Source organism: Penaeus vannamei, chromosome 41 (assembly GCF_042767895.1).
Source record: "Penaeus vannamei isolate JL-2024 chromosome 41, ASM4276789v1, whole genome shotgun sequence".
NCBI lineage: Eukaryota > Metazoa > Arthropoda > Malacostraca > Decapoda > Penaeidae > Penaeus > Penaeus vannamei.
This window is the reverse complement of record NC_091589.1, coordinates 9328146-9345645: the sequence shown is the minus strand read 5'-3', so window position 1 is coordinate 9345645 and position 17500 is coordinate 9328146. Positions and strand designations below refer to the sequence as shown.

The following is a 17500-nucleotide window of genomic DNA, read 5'->3' as shown; positions in this document are numbered from 1 at the left end:
CAGTGTGAATGAAGTCAGCCGGTATGTTTGAAGCAATACAGATAGAAGGACTCAGGGTGTTGGCAGTTATGTTGTCATATATCTCCCATGAGTTTTGTATTGGTGTAGTGAAAAGAAAGTTGACCATCTGCTAATTTACCTCCAGACGTTATTCAATCACAGATAAATTTTGACTTCTGTTTGTTTATTTTTGTAGCATAGCTCCATGTCTGAAAATATGTTTGATTTGGAATTAATGTATTTCTCATTTCTATTTGCATTCCTTGTGGCTTTAGTCAGTGCTGGGCAACAACAGCAACAAAACTAGATCCAATAGGTAGATAGTACATGTGGTATCCTAGGGCTATTGTTGGATTAAATTATACAGTATGTGTTGTTATCGTGGCTAGGGGGATGAGCCCAGTTAAACTCTTTACTAGTCTTACTAGTAAGACTAGTGTCTTACTACTTAGTAATTAATTAGTAATTAGTAATTAATAATACTACTTAGTAAGTCTTACTAATTAGTAGTCTTACTAGTGTTACTAGTCTTACTAGTCTGGCCAGGTATATCCTAAGAGGGCAGGTTTTGGGGGTTTATGAAGAATTTTTTATTCATATGACAATCTTTGGCGTAGTTTATACAGGATACCCTTGCCACTGGTAAAAAAAGATTGCTGTGCAGCATTTCTACCAGGAAATGCCTCACTAGAGCAGTCCATCTGAGTTTTGCTGTAGTTGACCCGAGAGCAAGTCAAGTTTGTATGCCCCCCCACCCCCTTTTCACGTTTCTGTGACTATGTGCTTCAGTTAAACACTTGAAGGATAGATTGCTGAGGTTCTAAGAGTGCTAATTCTGGGTAGTACGCCAAACCAACACAGTACCCGAAAGTAGCCAGGCATGATTCATTTTGACCTTGTTTATGAATATAATGTTGTAATCTACTTCTAAAGATTGTATAACATGATAATCTTTTATCAGCTTTGATAACCATAATAAAGACATTTTGTGGATTTCTCTTAAGATTTGTGTTCTCTCACTTTAAGGGAACTGTCGCTAAATGTGTGTTGGGGGGGGGGGGATTAGGAGATGGGGGGTCATATAGATAAATATTTCTAAAAGTAGGGAGAGTGGCTTATGGATTTTCTTGGTTTTTTACTATTTGATGTATTTTGATATTCTGCATATTTTGATACCAGATTTATGGGGGTCCCATGGGGGGGGGGGGAGGTGATGTCTCCAGCAAAATTACACTTTTTCATTTTTTTTCACATGCGGTTGATCCCTCATCCCAGAGGATTATGAATCACCTTGCGCATTGCCTAAATTTTTTGCGACAGGAGTTTACATTCACTTGGGTAATTCTACACTCGTATACAAATATGAAATTGACCATCACTTATTTTTGACTGCTCTGACCTAAACCCCCCCCTATTCTGTGTATATTGTTTATATATTACCCAATAATTTCCTTGGTACCATTTGTGTGCTCCCCAGCAATCAGGACCAAGATTTTGGATATTGGGGGGGCATAATTTCTAAATATTTGGGTAATAGAGAGTGAAAGGAATCCATTGATACTAATATCGTTGTGATTGGGCATGCAAAGGTATTCTGAATATTTACCCTCTTGTGTACAAGTAAAGGAATACAGTGTGTTGAGTTTTGTAATTTTTACTAGATTAGAAGAATTATCAATCTTTTTAACTTTTATATATACAGTTATACATTGATTATCAACTTTCCAGGTCCTTTATTATAGAGAGGTGCAGTTACAGAGAGTAGGCCTAATACATCTATCTTCCTTGCACTATGTCTTCAGGGTCCCTGTGAGTAGATGCAGTCTTGTCGGGTGTGGGTTATGCCTCATTGTTTCGTCTTGAGCACTAGCAGCAGGAAAAGCAGACTCCTTTTTTTGCTTTTACTTTCTCCTCTATCAGTGTTATAATAGATTTTGAATCTTTAATTTCCTCACCATTTTATGTTGTAATAATAATAATCTTCCTTTAAATAAATCTTCCTTTAAATAGTCTAAGATGCACTGCCAACTGCATTCACCACCTAACAGCTTTTGTTTACACATTTAGTGAAATGCGCTTTACAACACACATGTAATGACTGACACACACACACAGAGATGCGCACACAGACACACACACAGATGTGCACACAGACACACACAGATGTGCACACAGACACACACACAGAGAGATGTGCACACAGACACACACACAGAGAGATGTGCACACAGACACACACACAGAGAGATGTGCACACAGACACACACACAGAGATGTGCACACAGACACACACACAGATGTGCACACAGACACACACAGATGCGCACACAGACATGCACACAGACACATACACAGATGCGCACACAGACACACATACACAGATGCGCACACAGACACACACACACAGATGCGCACACAGACACACACAGATGCGCGCACAGACACATACACACAGATGCGCACACAGACACACACACAGATGCGCACACAGACACACACACACAGATGCGCACACAGACACACACACAGATGCGCACACAGACACACACACACAGATGCGCACACAGACACACACACACAGATGCGCACACAGACACACACACACAGATGCGCACACAGACACACACACACAGATGTGCACACAGACACACACACACAGAGATGTGCACACAGACACACACACACAGAGATGTGCGCACAGACACACACACACAGAGATGTGCGCACAGACACACACACAGAGAGATGTGCGCACAGACACACACACACAGAGATGTGCACACAGACACACACACACAGATGCGCACACAGACACACACACACAGATGCGCACACAGCCTCACACACACAGATGCGCACACAGACACACACACACAGATGCGCACACAGATGCGCACACAGACACACACACACAGACACACACACACACAGACACACACACACACAGATGCGCATACAGGCTCACATACAGACATGCACACACTCGCACACACACACACTCACACTCACACTCACACTCATACTCACACATATTTATATGAATAATTGTAATTTTATTAATTTGCAGTTTTGGGTATATATTTGGAATACAGCCACAGATTAATGCCATTATCCAACATTAATGTACTCTTGATAATCAAATGTAACTATGGTGTAAAAATTAGTATTTGAAAATGTAATCGGTAGCAGTATGTTTTCACTTTTTATTTGGCCTTTATAGATATTGACTTTGTAATTGTTACCCACACAAAAGGACTGATGTGGAAGGTTAGCAATTTGAGAATCATATCAAGATCAGATTTGAAATATTGAAATAGCATAGATCATGAGTATGTGTATTTAAGATTCAAGATGTTATGATAAAGAAAGTTTTTAGACATGAGGCGTTTAGCTTTTAGAACCTTCTTATTCTTAGTCATGTTCTACACTTGCATATATTTAGAGGAGGCAATTTAAATTCCTCATAAGCCTTCCAGGTTACCTTTTCAGAGTCTTTAGGATATATATAGGTTTAAATACCAGTTAGAGGTATGTTTGTAGGGTATAGTGTAGAATATTTTATTATTTATTGATTCCTTGTGTATGCATTAAATTACTTCTCTTTCTTCTGTTATATGTAAATAAAAAATGTCCTCAGTCTTTTATTCAGTAGTGGAGAATTACTTAGTTTAATTTTTTAAATTTTATTTATTTATTTTTTTATTATTATTATAAAGTGGGGACACTGATGAATAACAGAAATTTGTACAAAAATGTTTAGGTCAAAGTATTCAATGTATTTCCATGAAGATTTGTAGAAATTAAGTGGTCCATCAGTTATTCTAAACACTTACTGCAAAGCTACATATACTTTTGTTGGTTTTGTAAGTTCAGCAAAAGGATTATTGTAAGGAATTTAATATAGTTAGTTGTTGATGTATGTAGAAGATAGATTATCCCTATGGACCACATTTATCATTCAAAAGATTAAGTTGCCTCTTTTTTTTCTTTTGACAGAATGTATGGGTACCAACCACAAGCAGCGGCGCAAGCCCAGCAATACCAGCAACAGCCGGGACATGAGCAATACCAACAGCAACAGCAACAACAGGGTTACCAGCCGCAGGCACAACAAGGATACCAACCCCAAGGTCAAATGGGATACCAACCCCAGGGTCAGCAGGGATACCAACCTCAGCAACAGCAATATGGACACCCACAGCAGCAGCAGCAGCAGCAGCAGCAACAACAGCAGCAGTACCAGCAGGATCAGTATGGAGCCCCACAACAGCAGCAGCAGGCACAGCCGCAGCAGTCCTCTTTTCAGGATTTCATCGAATCCCAAGAGACAAAAGAGGTAAAGAAATAGTTTGTTCAATTGTCTGGATGAAGTTTTATGATAAAGACAGTTTTTCATTTGATGAGATTGGAAGGAGGTAAATAATGAAAATGGGTTGTCTTTTAATGAGGATCATACTGTATTATTAGGTAAGATATAAGGGTGTTTGGGAATTGGATAACCCAAGTATAGCTACTTCTTCATTGGTTATTGCTTGCTATGGATATTTTACATTAACATGATTACAGGGCGTTCGCTTTTCCTGGAACGTGTGGCCATCAAGCCGAATTGAAGCTACTCGCATGGTTGTCCCAGTTGCTGCTGCATTCACACCCTTGAAGAAACGAGATGACCTGCCCCCAATCTGTTATGAACCCTTGAAGTGCACTCAGTCACAGTGCGGGGCTATCCTGAACCCTCTCTGTCAGGTAAGGTTTTGTACTTTGTAATATTGCAGAATTAATTATGGAATTGAAAAGTTTGAATTTTCTTTGGTACTATTTCAGATTAATCCTTTTACAAAGAAAAGCTTAAGCACTGAATTGTGCTCTTGCAGGTTGACTATCGATCGAAGATGTGGGTATGCTGCTTCTGCTTCCAGCGCAATCCATTCCCAAGTAGCTATGCATCCATCAGTGAGCAGAGCCAACCAGCTGAGCTCTTCCCGCAATATTCAACAATTGAATATACTATTATGGTAGGTTTTGATTTTAATTTTTGTTTAATGATATCTGCAGGAGAGTAGTATTTGCAGTGTCTTTCAAATAGTGCTAAAGGGATTATTTTTCAGATGTTAAAAAAAGGAAAAATAAGTTCTGGAACAGATTTTCATGTGGCAGAGGATGTGATCATTTTAATTCTAAGAGCTATTGTCCAATTTTCAGAGGCAGCAAAATATGCCACCAGTTTTCTTGTTTGTGGTTGATACCTGTGTTGATGAGGAAGAGTTGTCAGCCCTAAAGGAATCAATTACAATGTCCCTCACCCTCATGCCAGCCAATGCCCTGGTGGGATTAATCACCTTTGGACGTCATGTACATGTGAGTATCTTGTCTTCGTGGCATAGTGCCTTGCATGTATGTTGGCAGTAACCTTAAAATAGAATGCCAAACTTTAATTGAAACAGATTTAATTTGAGTGCTACATATTTTTTTCAGGTTCATGTGTTAGCAAATGAAGTACTAAGGAAGCAGTACGTGTTTCCAGGACACAAGGACCAGACAGCAAAGTCTGTACAAGAATACCTTGGGGTTGGTTTGAAGGCCACACAAACACAGGTAATGTTTAACAACTAGCTGATAATTACATTTTTATTAACATTTTTTCATGGCATTGGTATAAATGCTCTTCTATCTTAGCAATATAGATCACATTGTTTTTTATGCTTTTGAGAATGTAAAGAAGTTGAAGGAGTTTGTCTAGTAATTAGTTTGGCAGCTGATATTTGTTATTGTTATGGAATAGTGAAGCAAATATCCATTGGATTTACCTGTCATATTACCTTTTCAGATGCCAGGCCAAGCTGCTCCTGCACCTCAGCCTGGTCAGATGAACAACAGGTTCTTGCAGCCTGTCCAGGAGTGTGAGATTATGCTGGTTGACATCCTGACTGACCTCCGCCGCGACCCCTGGCCAGTATCCTCAGGAAAACGACCTTTACGTGCAACAGGCTCTGCTCTGTCTATTGCTGTTGGTCTGCTAGAGGTAATGAATTTCTTTGAGTGGATTTAAATTGAAAGTAAAAAATATATCCTTCAGTTTTCAATTGTAAATAATGGTTTCTGTTAGGTACTTCAAAATGTGGGCTCTTGAAGGAGTCATATATTTTGATGAATTTTATTGTCTTACCATATAAGTAGCCCTCATTTTATGATATCCATAGTAATTTGATGATGTACCAGGTTGTACAAAACACATTTTTCATACTAGTTAATAACTTTATAATCAGTTATGTTTTGGTAGAATGGTAATGTCTACCCAAAGAAATTATTTGGTCTTACTTGTATAATCCCCTTTGTGCAGGCATGTTACCCCAACACTGGGGCTCGTATCATGACATTCTTGGGAGGAGCTTGCTCTGTAGGCCCAGGAATGGTTGTGGATGACGATTTGCGCAGACCTATCCGTTCTCATCATGATATTGAGAAGGTGAGAAAAAGATTGTTACCTGACTACTGTTTTCATAGAATTCAAGATATAAAATTCTGAAAGTTGTTGCCATTTTATTAAAAGGTTAAAGTAATTTCGGCTTAATTGGGTTTGTAATACTTTCTCCATTCTCCAGGACAACTGTAAGTACATGAAGAAGGCTATCAAGTTCTACGAAGCACTAGCCAAAAGGTCCTCTGATAATGGACATATAATTGACCTTTATGCATGTGCCCTGGATCAGGTTGGACTACATGAAATGAAATACTGTTCCACTTACACAGGGTGAGTTTGAGAATCACTAACTGAAATTCTAGTTTTGTCAAAGTACTTTTTGTTTTTGAATACTGAATGTTGAATTGATAATTTTTTGTATAAAAGAAATGAAGTTTATTGAAATGCCATAACTTGGTTTATGCATTGATGATGGTGATCACCTACTTACAGAGGTCACATGGTCCTGGGTGACTCGTTCCAGTCATCCCTGTTTAGAACAACATTCCAAAGGGTATTTGCCCGTGATGAGAAGGGTAACTTGGAGATGGCATTCAATGGCACTCTCGAGGTGAAGACTTCTCGAGAACTCAAAAGTATGTTTTTTAGTTTTCTTTTCCACAAGTGTTAACTTGTGGGAATTCCTTACATAGCATCACTATTATAGATTTTTAACCTATAAATTTTATATAGAATGTTTTTATGTTGATTGTACTTGATGAAATGCCAATATTTCAGTAATAAATGTTCTTTCATGCATGAAGAGGAAAATATAAAGTAAAACTTCTCTATTGAGAAACATATACTGATGACTGCTTTTTTTATATATATTTGTGATAATCATGACATATAGCTCTGCACTGTATAGTGGACTGAATAAGAATAAATTTTCTTTGTCTTTAGAATCTATTTTAGATAAAATTTTCCTAAATTTTTATGTAGTCACATTATTTCACTATATGCATGTGCAATAAATGTTAGAAGTTTTCATTATTTCTAGGATTTATTTTGCATACAAAATGTTTATACAAGGTCCTTTCTTTATCTGCATTTTTACTTTTCATTTTAGTTGCGGGTGCACTTGGCCCATGTGTGTCTGCCAATGAAAAAGGACCAAATGTTGCTGAAACTGAAATTGGCATTGGAAATACCACTAAGTGGAAGATGTGTGGTTTAGGACCAAGCACCACTGTAGCCATATTCTTCGAGGTAGCCAACCAGCAAGGCTCAGACATTCCAGGCACAAGAGGACACGTTCAATTCATTACTAGATACCAGCACGCCTCAGGACAGACGAGGGTCAGAGTCACAACAGTTGCAAGAAAGTAAGTTTTCATTGGGGGAAAACATTTTGGAGTAAATTGTTAAGCAAGGAAAAGTTAGGGTGGTTTAAATGCCTGATTTCTACATTTAATGTCTGTTTCATTATATATTATTGACATTTATTTGTTCTATATTCAACAGTTGGGCAGATGCACAGACAGGGCAGCAGTTCATTTCACTTGGTTTTGACCAAGAAGCAGCTGCTGTGCTTATGGCTCGCTTAGCAGTCAACAGATCAGAGACTGATCAGGATGGAACAGACGTCCTGCGTTGGGTGGACAGGATGTTGATTAGGCTTGTAAGTGTAAAGGCAGTCCAGTTGGTATGAATTTGTTTTGAAATATGAAGCCCATTAAACCTCTTTTATTATGACTGGTGATACTACTTCAAAAGCAAAACCTCTTCCACTAATGGTTTTTAATGTTTCTTGTTTCATATGGAATTATTTTTCTATTTACAGTGTCAGAAGTTTGGTGATTTCACTCCAAATGATCCCAATAGTTACCGCTTCCACGATACGTTCACACTTTATCCTCAATTCATGTTCCATCTGAGACGTTCACAGTTCCTCCAGGTGTTTAACAACTCGCCAGATGAAACCTCTTTCTACAGGTGAGGTGTTTCAGTCATTAACATTGAGGATAAATTTTGCACACAAGTTCTCTTTATGACACCAAAATTGTGAAAAGTTTAATTAGAAAACTATAGACTAGAACAATACAAATTTGAGAAGTCAGTGAACAATGTAAGAGACTATGATGAGATCAGAATTTAAATACTTTTTTATCAGTCATTCAGTATATCTCTTCTACTTTTCATGGTCTTAATAATAGTTATTGTCTCCAGATGCATGCTGAACCGTGAGACTGTGACAGAGTGCCTAACCATGATCCAGCCAGTATTGTGCAGTTACTCCTTCCAAGGTGTTGAGCCTGTTATGCTAGACACTTCCTCCATTCAGCCAGACCGCATCTTGCTCCTGGACACTTTCTTCCACGTGCTTATCTTCCTTGGAGAGGTGAGTGGGTAAAATTGGTATAATCAATGGATGTTTGCATTAGTTACCTGTTTAGGTTTTTGTTTTTCTTTGTATATTTAGATATCTTATTTGAGTTCCATAATGTATTTCCTTGTAATTTTATATGCTTGCCAGATCAAGCATAGTATTAGGCTTGTTCATGTTTAGAAAGATATTGATATTTATGGAACAGAGCATTAGGCATTTTTAATATTACATTGGTGAATATTGTGTACAAATTTAGTCCATTGTGTACTTCAGACAATGGCAGCCTGGAAGAGGGAGGGTTACCACGAACAAGAAGAATATGCAGTCTTCAAAGAACTCTTACAGTCTCCAGTGGATGATGCTCAAGATATCCTGGCAACCAGGTTCCCCATTCCACGTTATGTTGAGACAGAGCAAGGAGGATCACAGGTTTGTTTTTAAAGAGTGAAGTTTGCAAGTAACACTTTATTGTATACTATATACTGTCCCAAAAATTGTGTGTAAATTCTTACAAATTTGCTTCTTTTGCCAGGCTCGGTTCCTTCTCTCTAAAGTGAATCCTTCTCAAACACACAACAATGCTTTGTATGGGGTAAGTATGTGTTTATATGTATTAATTAAAAATGTAATTCTAAATGTATAATTTTAAATATTTAACGGTTTGCATATACATCCCTGCATTGGTATATTATCTTGTTTGTGTTTATAAAGAAAATTTTTAAAAGATTCAGTTTGATTGGTTAAATTTAATATCAAGGGAAATCAGAAATTAATATAGAGCACCCAATTTTTCCCCCTTTTTTGACTTTGCAGTCAGCGATCCCAGACCCCAATTCTACGGTATTTATTATTTTTTTGTGGTTTGGTGATGGCACAAAGTAAAAATTGCTTTTTTTATCCAAAATAAAATTGTAGCACTTGTTGGTGATGGTGAACACACAGCAAAAGGCTTGATTTGAATATAACTAGTTCCTTTTAAGATGGTGTTTGTGACACGTTAGAAGGTGCCGGATATTAAATCTTGTAGTTTGAACACAAGCTGTGTAATACACATGACACACAAGCAAAAAAGTCATCTCTCTTAAACTCTCTTAAATTATATACTAACACAAACCTTTTGGTTTGCCTTGAAAATTTCCATGGTTTTGGTTATTTTAGATTATGAAAGGTAAGTCTTGACTAAGATGAACAGTTACATGTAACATCTTCAGATTTTACTTGGGATTGTGATGGGCAGATTAGTGATATGAACACTTCATTTTATATTTCACATTAGGGTCATTGCTTAAAAAGTTTTCTTTTCTTTTTGATCATCAAAAAAAAAACTTGTTAGATTTAATTGTTTCCACTTGATAAAATGCAATATCAAGATCTGATGAAGAAGAAAGGAAAGCTTAATAGTCATATACTTTTTTGAAATACAAATACAGACTTGGGTCTAATGATTTACAGAACAAGATAATTCTCAAACTATTATGAAGAGTTTCTTGGAAAACAGGTGGTGGTGTGGGCTGATCTTTTGTTTTAATAAGTAGATGGAAGTGGTATTAATATTTAAGGCAATTATCATAGTTTATTTTGAAATTTCTAGTTGTGCAGGTTTTAATTGGCAATTTTAAAGATCTAGTAACAAGATTTAGCTCCAGCATCAGACATTAAGTAGAAAGTATGAAAAAGTAAACTGAAAAAGTCAAAGGGCTAGATTACCAAGAATGTCGTAGAGGTGTATCAAGTATATGACTAAAAAGAAAAATAATTTGCTAATATTGTATATCCCTTCTTTATACAACTAAGGAGTTCATGTGAAGGAAATTGTTCTTTGGTAGATGTAAAATTTTTATAAGATTAGATGTATATTTATCAAATTTTGGCAATTATTCTTTGTGTAAGAATTAATAGCCTGGTTGTAGTAGGCAAGTTCCAGAGATAATAGTTATTTAACATGTTTTTAACATTTTTGTATTGGGTATAATTTAACCTGTTGGATCTGGTTGCATCACAGAAATCACTGCCAAAAATATGGGCAGTGGGTTAGGGAAGTAGCCAACATCCCAGGTGTGCGGTATGTAGGCCAGGTATGCAAGAATGCCAGTGAGCAGAGACAAGACTGTGCCTCCCCTTTGCAAAGTTTTGTGTAAACTTTTAAACTTTTTTTGGCATTTTCCAATGACCATATTTGTATTTTGACTTAATTTATCCAGATAGTAATAGCTTATTTTCCTTGCACAGACTCCATATCATATATCTATGTAGTAAATAACATTTGGTTATTTGTGTCATATATCTTACTTTTCGTAATTTTCAATTTTCCATAATACAACCTAAGCTGCCAATCACAGCAGCCAGGAATATGGTGCACAGCACCGTATTCCTGTTAATGCTTTCCAGTCACGGCTTACACATGATAATTCCACATTCGTCTATTGATGAGAATAATGCTAAAGCCCCCCCTTCTAAGCACCAAATGAGTCAAATCACACTCCAAGAGGTTTGTGCACTTGTGGTGAGTCTTTTCCGTCACCTTGGCCTTCGCTCATGACAGCAAGTTTGTGTCACCCAGCCCCTTGGCCATTTTGCCCGATGATGGCATGTTCACATCACCCGGTTCTTGATCCAGATTTTTCCATGACAGGACCATAACGTCATCCAGATCGTAGGGGTTGTTAAGCTAGTACATTTAGAAGCAGTTTTTGGTAATTAATTATATTTGGGCAATAGATTTCTAGTGTCCCATCTCCTTTCATTCTTGGTGTTGATATAGCAGTCATTTTAATATTTATTATTTTTGTTGGAAAGTTGTCTCCAACTCCTAAAAACTATTGTATGATTTTTCAGGATGGTGGCGCCCCAGTGCTCACAGATGATGTCAGCTTACAGGTCTTCATGGAACACTTAAAGAAGCTGGCAGTAACGTCAAATGCATAAAAACAGTCTTAGCCAATTTTACTGTAATTAAGTATGACTCTTTGCCTGTAAGATACCAGTTCTCCAAAAAGCAAATTAAAATTTTAAAGATGCAAGCATTGTTTCTTCAAAGACACACAAATTCTTGCATTACAGATGAATTATATTTCAGGATTTTTAAAACTTCGGTGACTACTCGGTGATTTATATTTAAGCTTCTTGTACCAGACAGTGTCTTAATCTTGGAAGTGGGTTTCTATTTGATTATCAGATAACAGATGGCAAAGAAAATCGTGTTGTGGAAGTGGTACATTAAGAGGATTTAAATAAGAAAAATTTTGAAAGAGATTTTATTTTATTTGTTAATCTTATCACACACTATATTATTATCTTCAGTTGCTGTAATGTGTTAAATAAAAGTAACATTTAAATTATTTCCTTCATTATTTTGGTTTCCTGTGTTCTAAGATAATCCATATGATTTTTTTAACAAAAATAATCCAAAGATGTTAATGATTGTGTTCATCAGCAATGCAAGTACATAAGCCATTAATTTTAATATGGAACTATTACTACAGACAGATAACAGGAAGAAACATGCATTAAGCAGAAATTAACAGGAATAAAGATGCATGCAAATCATAAAGCTACCAGCAACAACAACAAAGTAGCAATACTAGTCCAATGAAAATTTGTAATAAATGATTAGGAAAACGCTGGAATGGTATAAATTTGTAGGAATTGAAATACAGACCATACAAAGACATTATTTGATTAATCCTAAAAGTAATCTGACCTACCAATACAACTATTTCAATGTAACAAAAATAATTTTAGATACTAAGTCAAAGGAAAATAGAGTTCTATGCATATATCAAGGAAAAGAGATACAGAATCTGAATACAAAGAATACCAGATTATATAAAGAAAAATATGGGGCATTTAATCTGATATGAACTACTAATTATATGCAAATTAAACATCAATTTCTAAAAGCAACTTGTACACATTTTTATGATTGAAAATTAAATACAAACATTCCAAAAGTCAACAGAAGAATCCTTATTAACAAAAACACAAATGTACAAATAAAAAAATATTCCAAAAGCCTACTGAAAAATCTTTACTAACAAACAAAAATGAGTATACAAATATAAAACAAAGCATTCCAAAAGTTACAGAAGATTTCTTACTAACAAACAGTCACTACAATAATGCCTCATTCATACACACTCACTCCGGAATATGTCCATTTCTGCCATTTTTTTTTCTTTCTCTCTTTTATTCTCCACTGCTTGTCTTGTTAATTTCTAAATCTTCAAGGCAATCAATGACATGCAGGATTTGCCCAGCTGATGGTCTCTTTTCGGGGTCAGGCTCTGTGCAGGCATAGAAGATCTCAAGGACCGGTAGATATTCATCTTCCAAGATGACGTCAGGAAGGGGAGGCCGGGTACCTGGTTAAATGTTTTTTTTTCAGCTCTCTGTATGTCTTTGAACATCTTTAACCCACTGCAAATAGGTACATGCAGTGTCCAATTTATCTATTTATTCATTACACATTCATGGCTTCTTCCTGTTTACCCCAGTCATTGAATTTTCAGATAAGAATATTTTTATTACTGTTATGAACATTTCTAATATATAATTAAGAAGTTTTGTTTCTCTAAAAACAAGCAATAGGGTTAATAGGTGAGATCAGGTAGGCCTATGGCTTGACTTATTGAAAACTAATTGCTTATAAAGTCATCTCTGTGTAAACAATATTAATAAAACAAAACCATAGTGGACAGTGCATGTATACATGTACTCATAGTCATAGTTTAATCATCCCAAGTCATGGTTTCAAGTATTAGCCCATATTTCAAAACCACAATAATAATAATAATATTTTGGCATTCTTTTACATACCTAATGCTTTTTGGAAGCTATCCTCCCGTTCCATCTCCAACATCAATTTTGTTTCTTCATCAACAGTTTCATCAATGGATTCACAACTGAGTTTATCCACATGAGGTGGGGAGAGAGAGATCATTTCCCTGTTAGAAAAAAAAGAAAAAGAATGGAGTAAATTCTAGTTTATAACAATATTATTAAAGAATTTACCAATAACAATGACTAAGGGAAGTCTGCCCAAATTCAACACCATTAATAATCTAAATCAAACAGCTTCTTGAAAATGCTGAATTGTGCTGTCGTAAGATAAAACTGTTAATATTTTCTCTTGTATCTCCAAAAACACAAGGATACATTTAATTATGACGGAATAATACTTTATATTAACACAGTTCTACCGCTGGTTAACAAAATGTTTAAAAATCTCTAGCCGTTCTTTGCTGTACAGAAGTCTACAGCTGCCCAACCAAGTCTTTCCAATAACTATAAGGTTCTTTCCCTTTTTTTCACATGAAAGAAAATCTTGTAAAATTACATTTCCAGCAATGAGAAAGATTTGCATACTGTCAGTATATTATTAAGGCAAATATGCACTTGACAAACTGGTGATGACTGATGACAGATTAATAAATTTGCGAGGATACTTGTCTAAAATACAACAATGCTATTTAGACATCGTTTATTCAGCAAATCATCACCAAACTCTTATGTGCATTTTTGCAAAGATAAAATAAATAAGTAACAATGCATAAATATGTATAAATATCTCCTTATTCTTACCAGAGAACAAGGCCAAAGGCAAACATATCTGTCTTGCAAGAAATGGTATCTCCAATGATGGCTTCTGGGGCAGACCAGCACTCAGTCCCTACATAATAGTCTTCATTGCAGATTGCCACACCCTGTACATAATCTTTAGTTATTTAATATCCATGTTAAGAAGAGAAATAGATGATTAAAAGATAGGCCCTAAATTTAATTATAACTGATAAACCAATATAAAACTTATTTACAAAGATACAAAATCACAAGCACATTCTAAACTGATGTAAAGAGACACTTTTGTTTACTAGATGATTTGTTGATAAATACACTTCAATCCTCATTATATTACCAAATAGTGATAATAAATTCTCAGATGCTAGTACTGTCAAAACTTCAACTTTAATTTTTAAGAAATAATAATATACACATATTTATTTTTCTGTGGAACTCCAATGGGAAACCCTTACAAAATCACAATAGACATATCTGACACACAGCCCTACTTTCTTGTAAAATAGTTCCCTATATTTTGTTACAATACCTTTTCATCCAACTTTAGTGACACTCCAAAGTCACAAAGTTTAGCAGTCTTAAAGTCCCCAATGATGAGGATGTTAGCACTCTTTAAGTCACCATGCAGTATCCTCTTGTCTTCATGAAGATACTGAAGAGCAGAGGCAACATCCTTTGCAACCTGCAATAATATATAATAATATATAATAACCTGTATAATATCATTAACTGATGATTCCTTATTGTTTAGTGTGTAAATTAGCTTTGATCAAGTATCTATTTTCATATTTCTATAAAACTGGCAGTACAGATACAAAATTAGGTTTAGTAAATAAACATTATCAAGGAAATATATGTGAAAATACATGAACACCATAGATAAGAGAATATTCACATAAAGAAATGATTTGGGAGACATTAGACATCATGGATGAGGAGGATATAGGAAAAGAAACAAAGAAAAAAGGATGAAAAATAAGGAAAGAATGAAAAGAGAGGGAAGGAAAGAAAGAAAGAAAAGAGAAAGAAGGAAAGAAAGAAAAGAGAAGGAAGGAAAGAAAGAAAAGAGAAGGAAAGAAAGAAAAGAGAAGGAAAGAAAGAAAAGAGAAGGAAGTAAGAAAGAAAAGAGAAGGAAAATAAGAAAGAAAAGAGAAGTAAAGAAATAAAGAAAAAAAGAGCAAGTGCAAACACAGGTATCCTTCTGACCTTAAGTATTTTCTGAGGAGAAAATGGACCAAGCTCTTTATCCAGCTGGGTTTCTATGAGGTCTGCGAGGGACTTCTCCCCACTCTCCATGGCCAGGCACTGGGTGCCATCCTTGCTGGTGGTGTATGTGCGGAAGCCAATGATGTTCGGGTGCTTGAGAGACTTAAGTATGCAAGCCTCGTAGCTCAGTCTCTTGCAGTATTCTTTGGACTGTTCTTGTAACCTGCTGTAGAATTAATTGATCATCTTTAATTTCAAAAGGGCACCACTAAAACCTTTTGATGTAAAAAAAAAAGGCTTATCTTTCACTCCCTGTCTACATATAAGCTCTGAAAGAGCATACTGACCATAACTTCATGAATTCTTAGATACTATTTTTTTTAATATAAAAAAATATATCTTGAAAAGTATATAACATAAATATGTATTCATGAACAACATATCTCCATCTGTCTGTATCTCCCTCTATATAAATAAATTTATACATTATGTTTAAAAACAAACCTCAAGACCACTGGAATATTTACCTATTAATCTTCTTAACAGCCCAAGGTGATTTGTAGCAACCACGCAATGGTGAAAAACGCTCCATTAGGAAGACATTTACACCTGCAAGACAAAATCAAAGAATTGAATTGAGCAACTGATAATGAAGTTGGGGAGAAAGGAAAACAAAGAGAGATGGAGGGAGGGACAAACAAAGGGGAAAGGGAAGAGGAAGATAAAGGGATGGAGGGAGGGAAGAGTTGACAGCCAATGAAGGAGAATGAGAAGGAAAGGGAGTGAGGAAGGGAGGAAGAGATGCTGTCAGTGAGTAAAGCAAGGAAGAAGGAAGGGACAAAGATTGTGGTTGAGTGAATGAGTGAGTGGTGAGAGAGAGAGAGAGAGAGAGAGAGAGAGAGAGAGAGAGAGAGAGAGAGAGTGAGAGAGAGAGAGAGAGTGAGAGTGAGAGTGAGAGTGAGAGTGAGAGTGAGAGTGAGAGTGAGAGTGAGAGTGAGAGAGAGAGAGAGAGACAGAGAGAGAGAGAGAGAGAGAGAGAGAGAGAGAGAGAGAGAGAGAGAGAGAGAGAGAGAGAGAGAGAGAGAGAGAGAGAGAGAGAGAGAGAGAGAGAGTATGAGAGAGTATGAGAGAGTATGAGAGAGTATGAGAGAGTATGAGAGAATATGAGAGAATATGAGAGAGTATGAGAGAGTATGAGAGAGTATGAGAGAGTATGAGAGAGTATGAGAGAGTGAGAGAGAATGAGAGAGAGTGAGAGAGAGGGTGGAAACTGGGAATAAATGAAACAGAGACAGAGTCAGTGAGAGAAAGCAAGAATAAAGGAAAGAAAGAGAAAAAAAAGATTAGAGAATAAAAGGGAAATCAAAATAACAGGAAGATATCACTGGACAGAGAGAATGAGACGAGAAACACAAAACCCTCATCACCTGTTCCATAGCCCAGTTTCTTCATCCTTGGCGAAGGTGGAACCAGAAATGTGGGAGTCGAAGGCTGTGCATCTTTCTGCAATACTGATCGGGTTCGCATCTGCTGTGGTGTCTTGAAATCATCATCTTTCTGTAGAGATAAAAACTTATCAGGATCTTACCAATTAACCTATGACTGAAAATGTAACAGTCACATCAACTTGTTAAAACTACTATCTGATTGATCTGATCTTTATTTATCTAGAAAATAATGTAACCCTGTTATATTGAACACAAATGATTGTATCTATTTTTCGCTTTTTTTATTTGTATTTATTTTCTATTAATATATAGGCTAAAGATGTTGTGATCCAACATAAGAGTACAATATCACAATATCTACATAAATATCAAATTCATAATAAGGATAGGGGATTTTTTAAGTAAATCATCTTTATTCAGACCTTTACTACACACCTTCATCAATGCTTTGTGCAAAAATAACCGTTTATTTGGTGTTCT

General features: G+C 36.1%; 2 protein-coding genes across 5 annotated transcripts in view; one reads left to right on the top strand and one right to left on the bottom strand.

Moving 5' to 3' along the window:
- Sec23 (transport protein Sec23) overlaps positions 1–12127 on the top strand; it is a 13230-nt gene extending 1103 nt beyond the window's left edge. The window contains exons 2-19 of one of the 4 annotated variants that reach the window (XM_027379542.2): positions 1729–1809; positions 3997–4336; positions 4567–4746; positions 4875–5015; positions 5203–5358; positions 5476–5595; positions 5828–6022; positions 6341–6466; positions 6603–6751; positions 6914–7056; positions 7530–7785; positions 7925–8081; positions 8244–8395; positions 8630–8801; positions 9063–9218; positions 9322–9381; positions 9603–9629; positions 11625–12127. In XM_027379542.2, coding sequence (XP_027235343.1) covers positions 1793–1809; positions 3997–4336; positions 4567–4746; positions 4875–5015; positions 5203–5358; positions 5476–5595; positions 5828–6022; positions 6341–6466; positions 6603–6751; positions 6914–7056; positions 7530–7785; positions 7925–8081; positions 8244–8395; positions 8630–8801; positions 9063–9218; positions 9322–9381; positions 9603–9629; positions 11625–11714 — 2637 coding nt within the window. In that variant the 5' untranslated portion in view covers positions 1729–1792 and the 3' untranslated portion in view covers positions 11715–12127. The remainder of the gene's footprint in view (positions 1–1728; positions 1810–3996; positions 4337–4566; positions 4747–4874; positions 5016–5202; positions 5359–5475; positions 5596–5827; positions 6023–6340; positions 6467–6602; positions 6752–6913; positions 7057–7529; positions 7786–7924; positions 8082–8243; positions 8396–8629; positions 8802–9062; positions 9219–9321; positions 9382–9602; positions 9630–11624) is intronic. The other 3 variants (XM_027379543.2, XM_027379544.2, XM_070118264.1) reach the window with 3 other exon arrangements.
- LOC113826652 (lymphokine-activated killer T-cell-originated protein kinase) overlaps positions 12030–17500 on the bottom strand; it is a 5999-nt gene continuing 528 nt past the window's right edge. Inside the window, exons 2-8 of the mRNA XM_027379546.2 lie at positions 17000–17129; positions 16100–16181; positions 15573–15798; positions 14896–15048; positions 14370–14491; positions 13605–13732; positions 12030–13150 (exon numbers count right to left, since the gene is read on the bottom strand). Coding sequence (XP_027235347.1) covers positions 12975–13150; positions 13605–13732; positions 14370–14491; positions 14896–15048; positions 15573–15798; positions 16100–16181; positions 17000–17129 — 1017 coding nt within the window. The 3' untranslated portion in view covers positions 12030–12974. The remainder of the gene's footprint in view (positions 13151–13604; positions 13733–14369; positions 14492–14895; positions 15049–15572; positions 15799–16099; positions 16182–16999; positions 17130–17500) is intronic.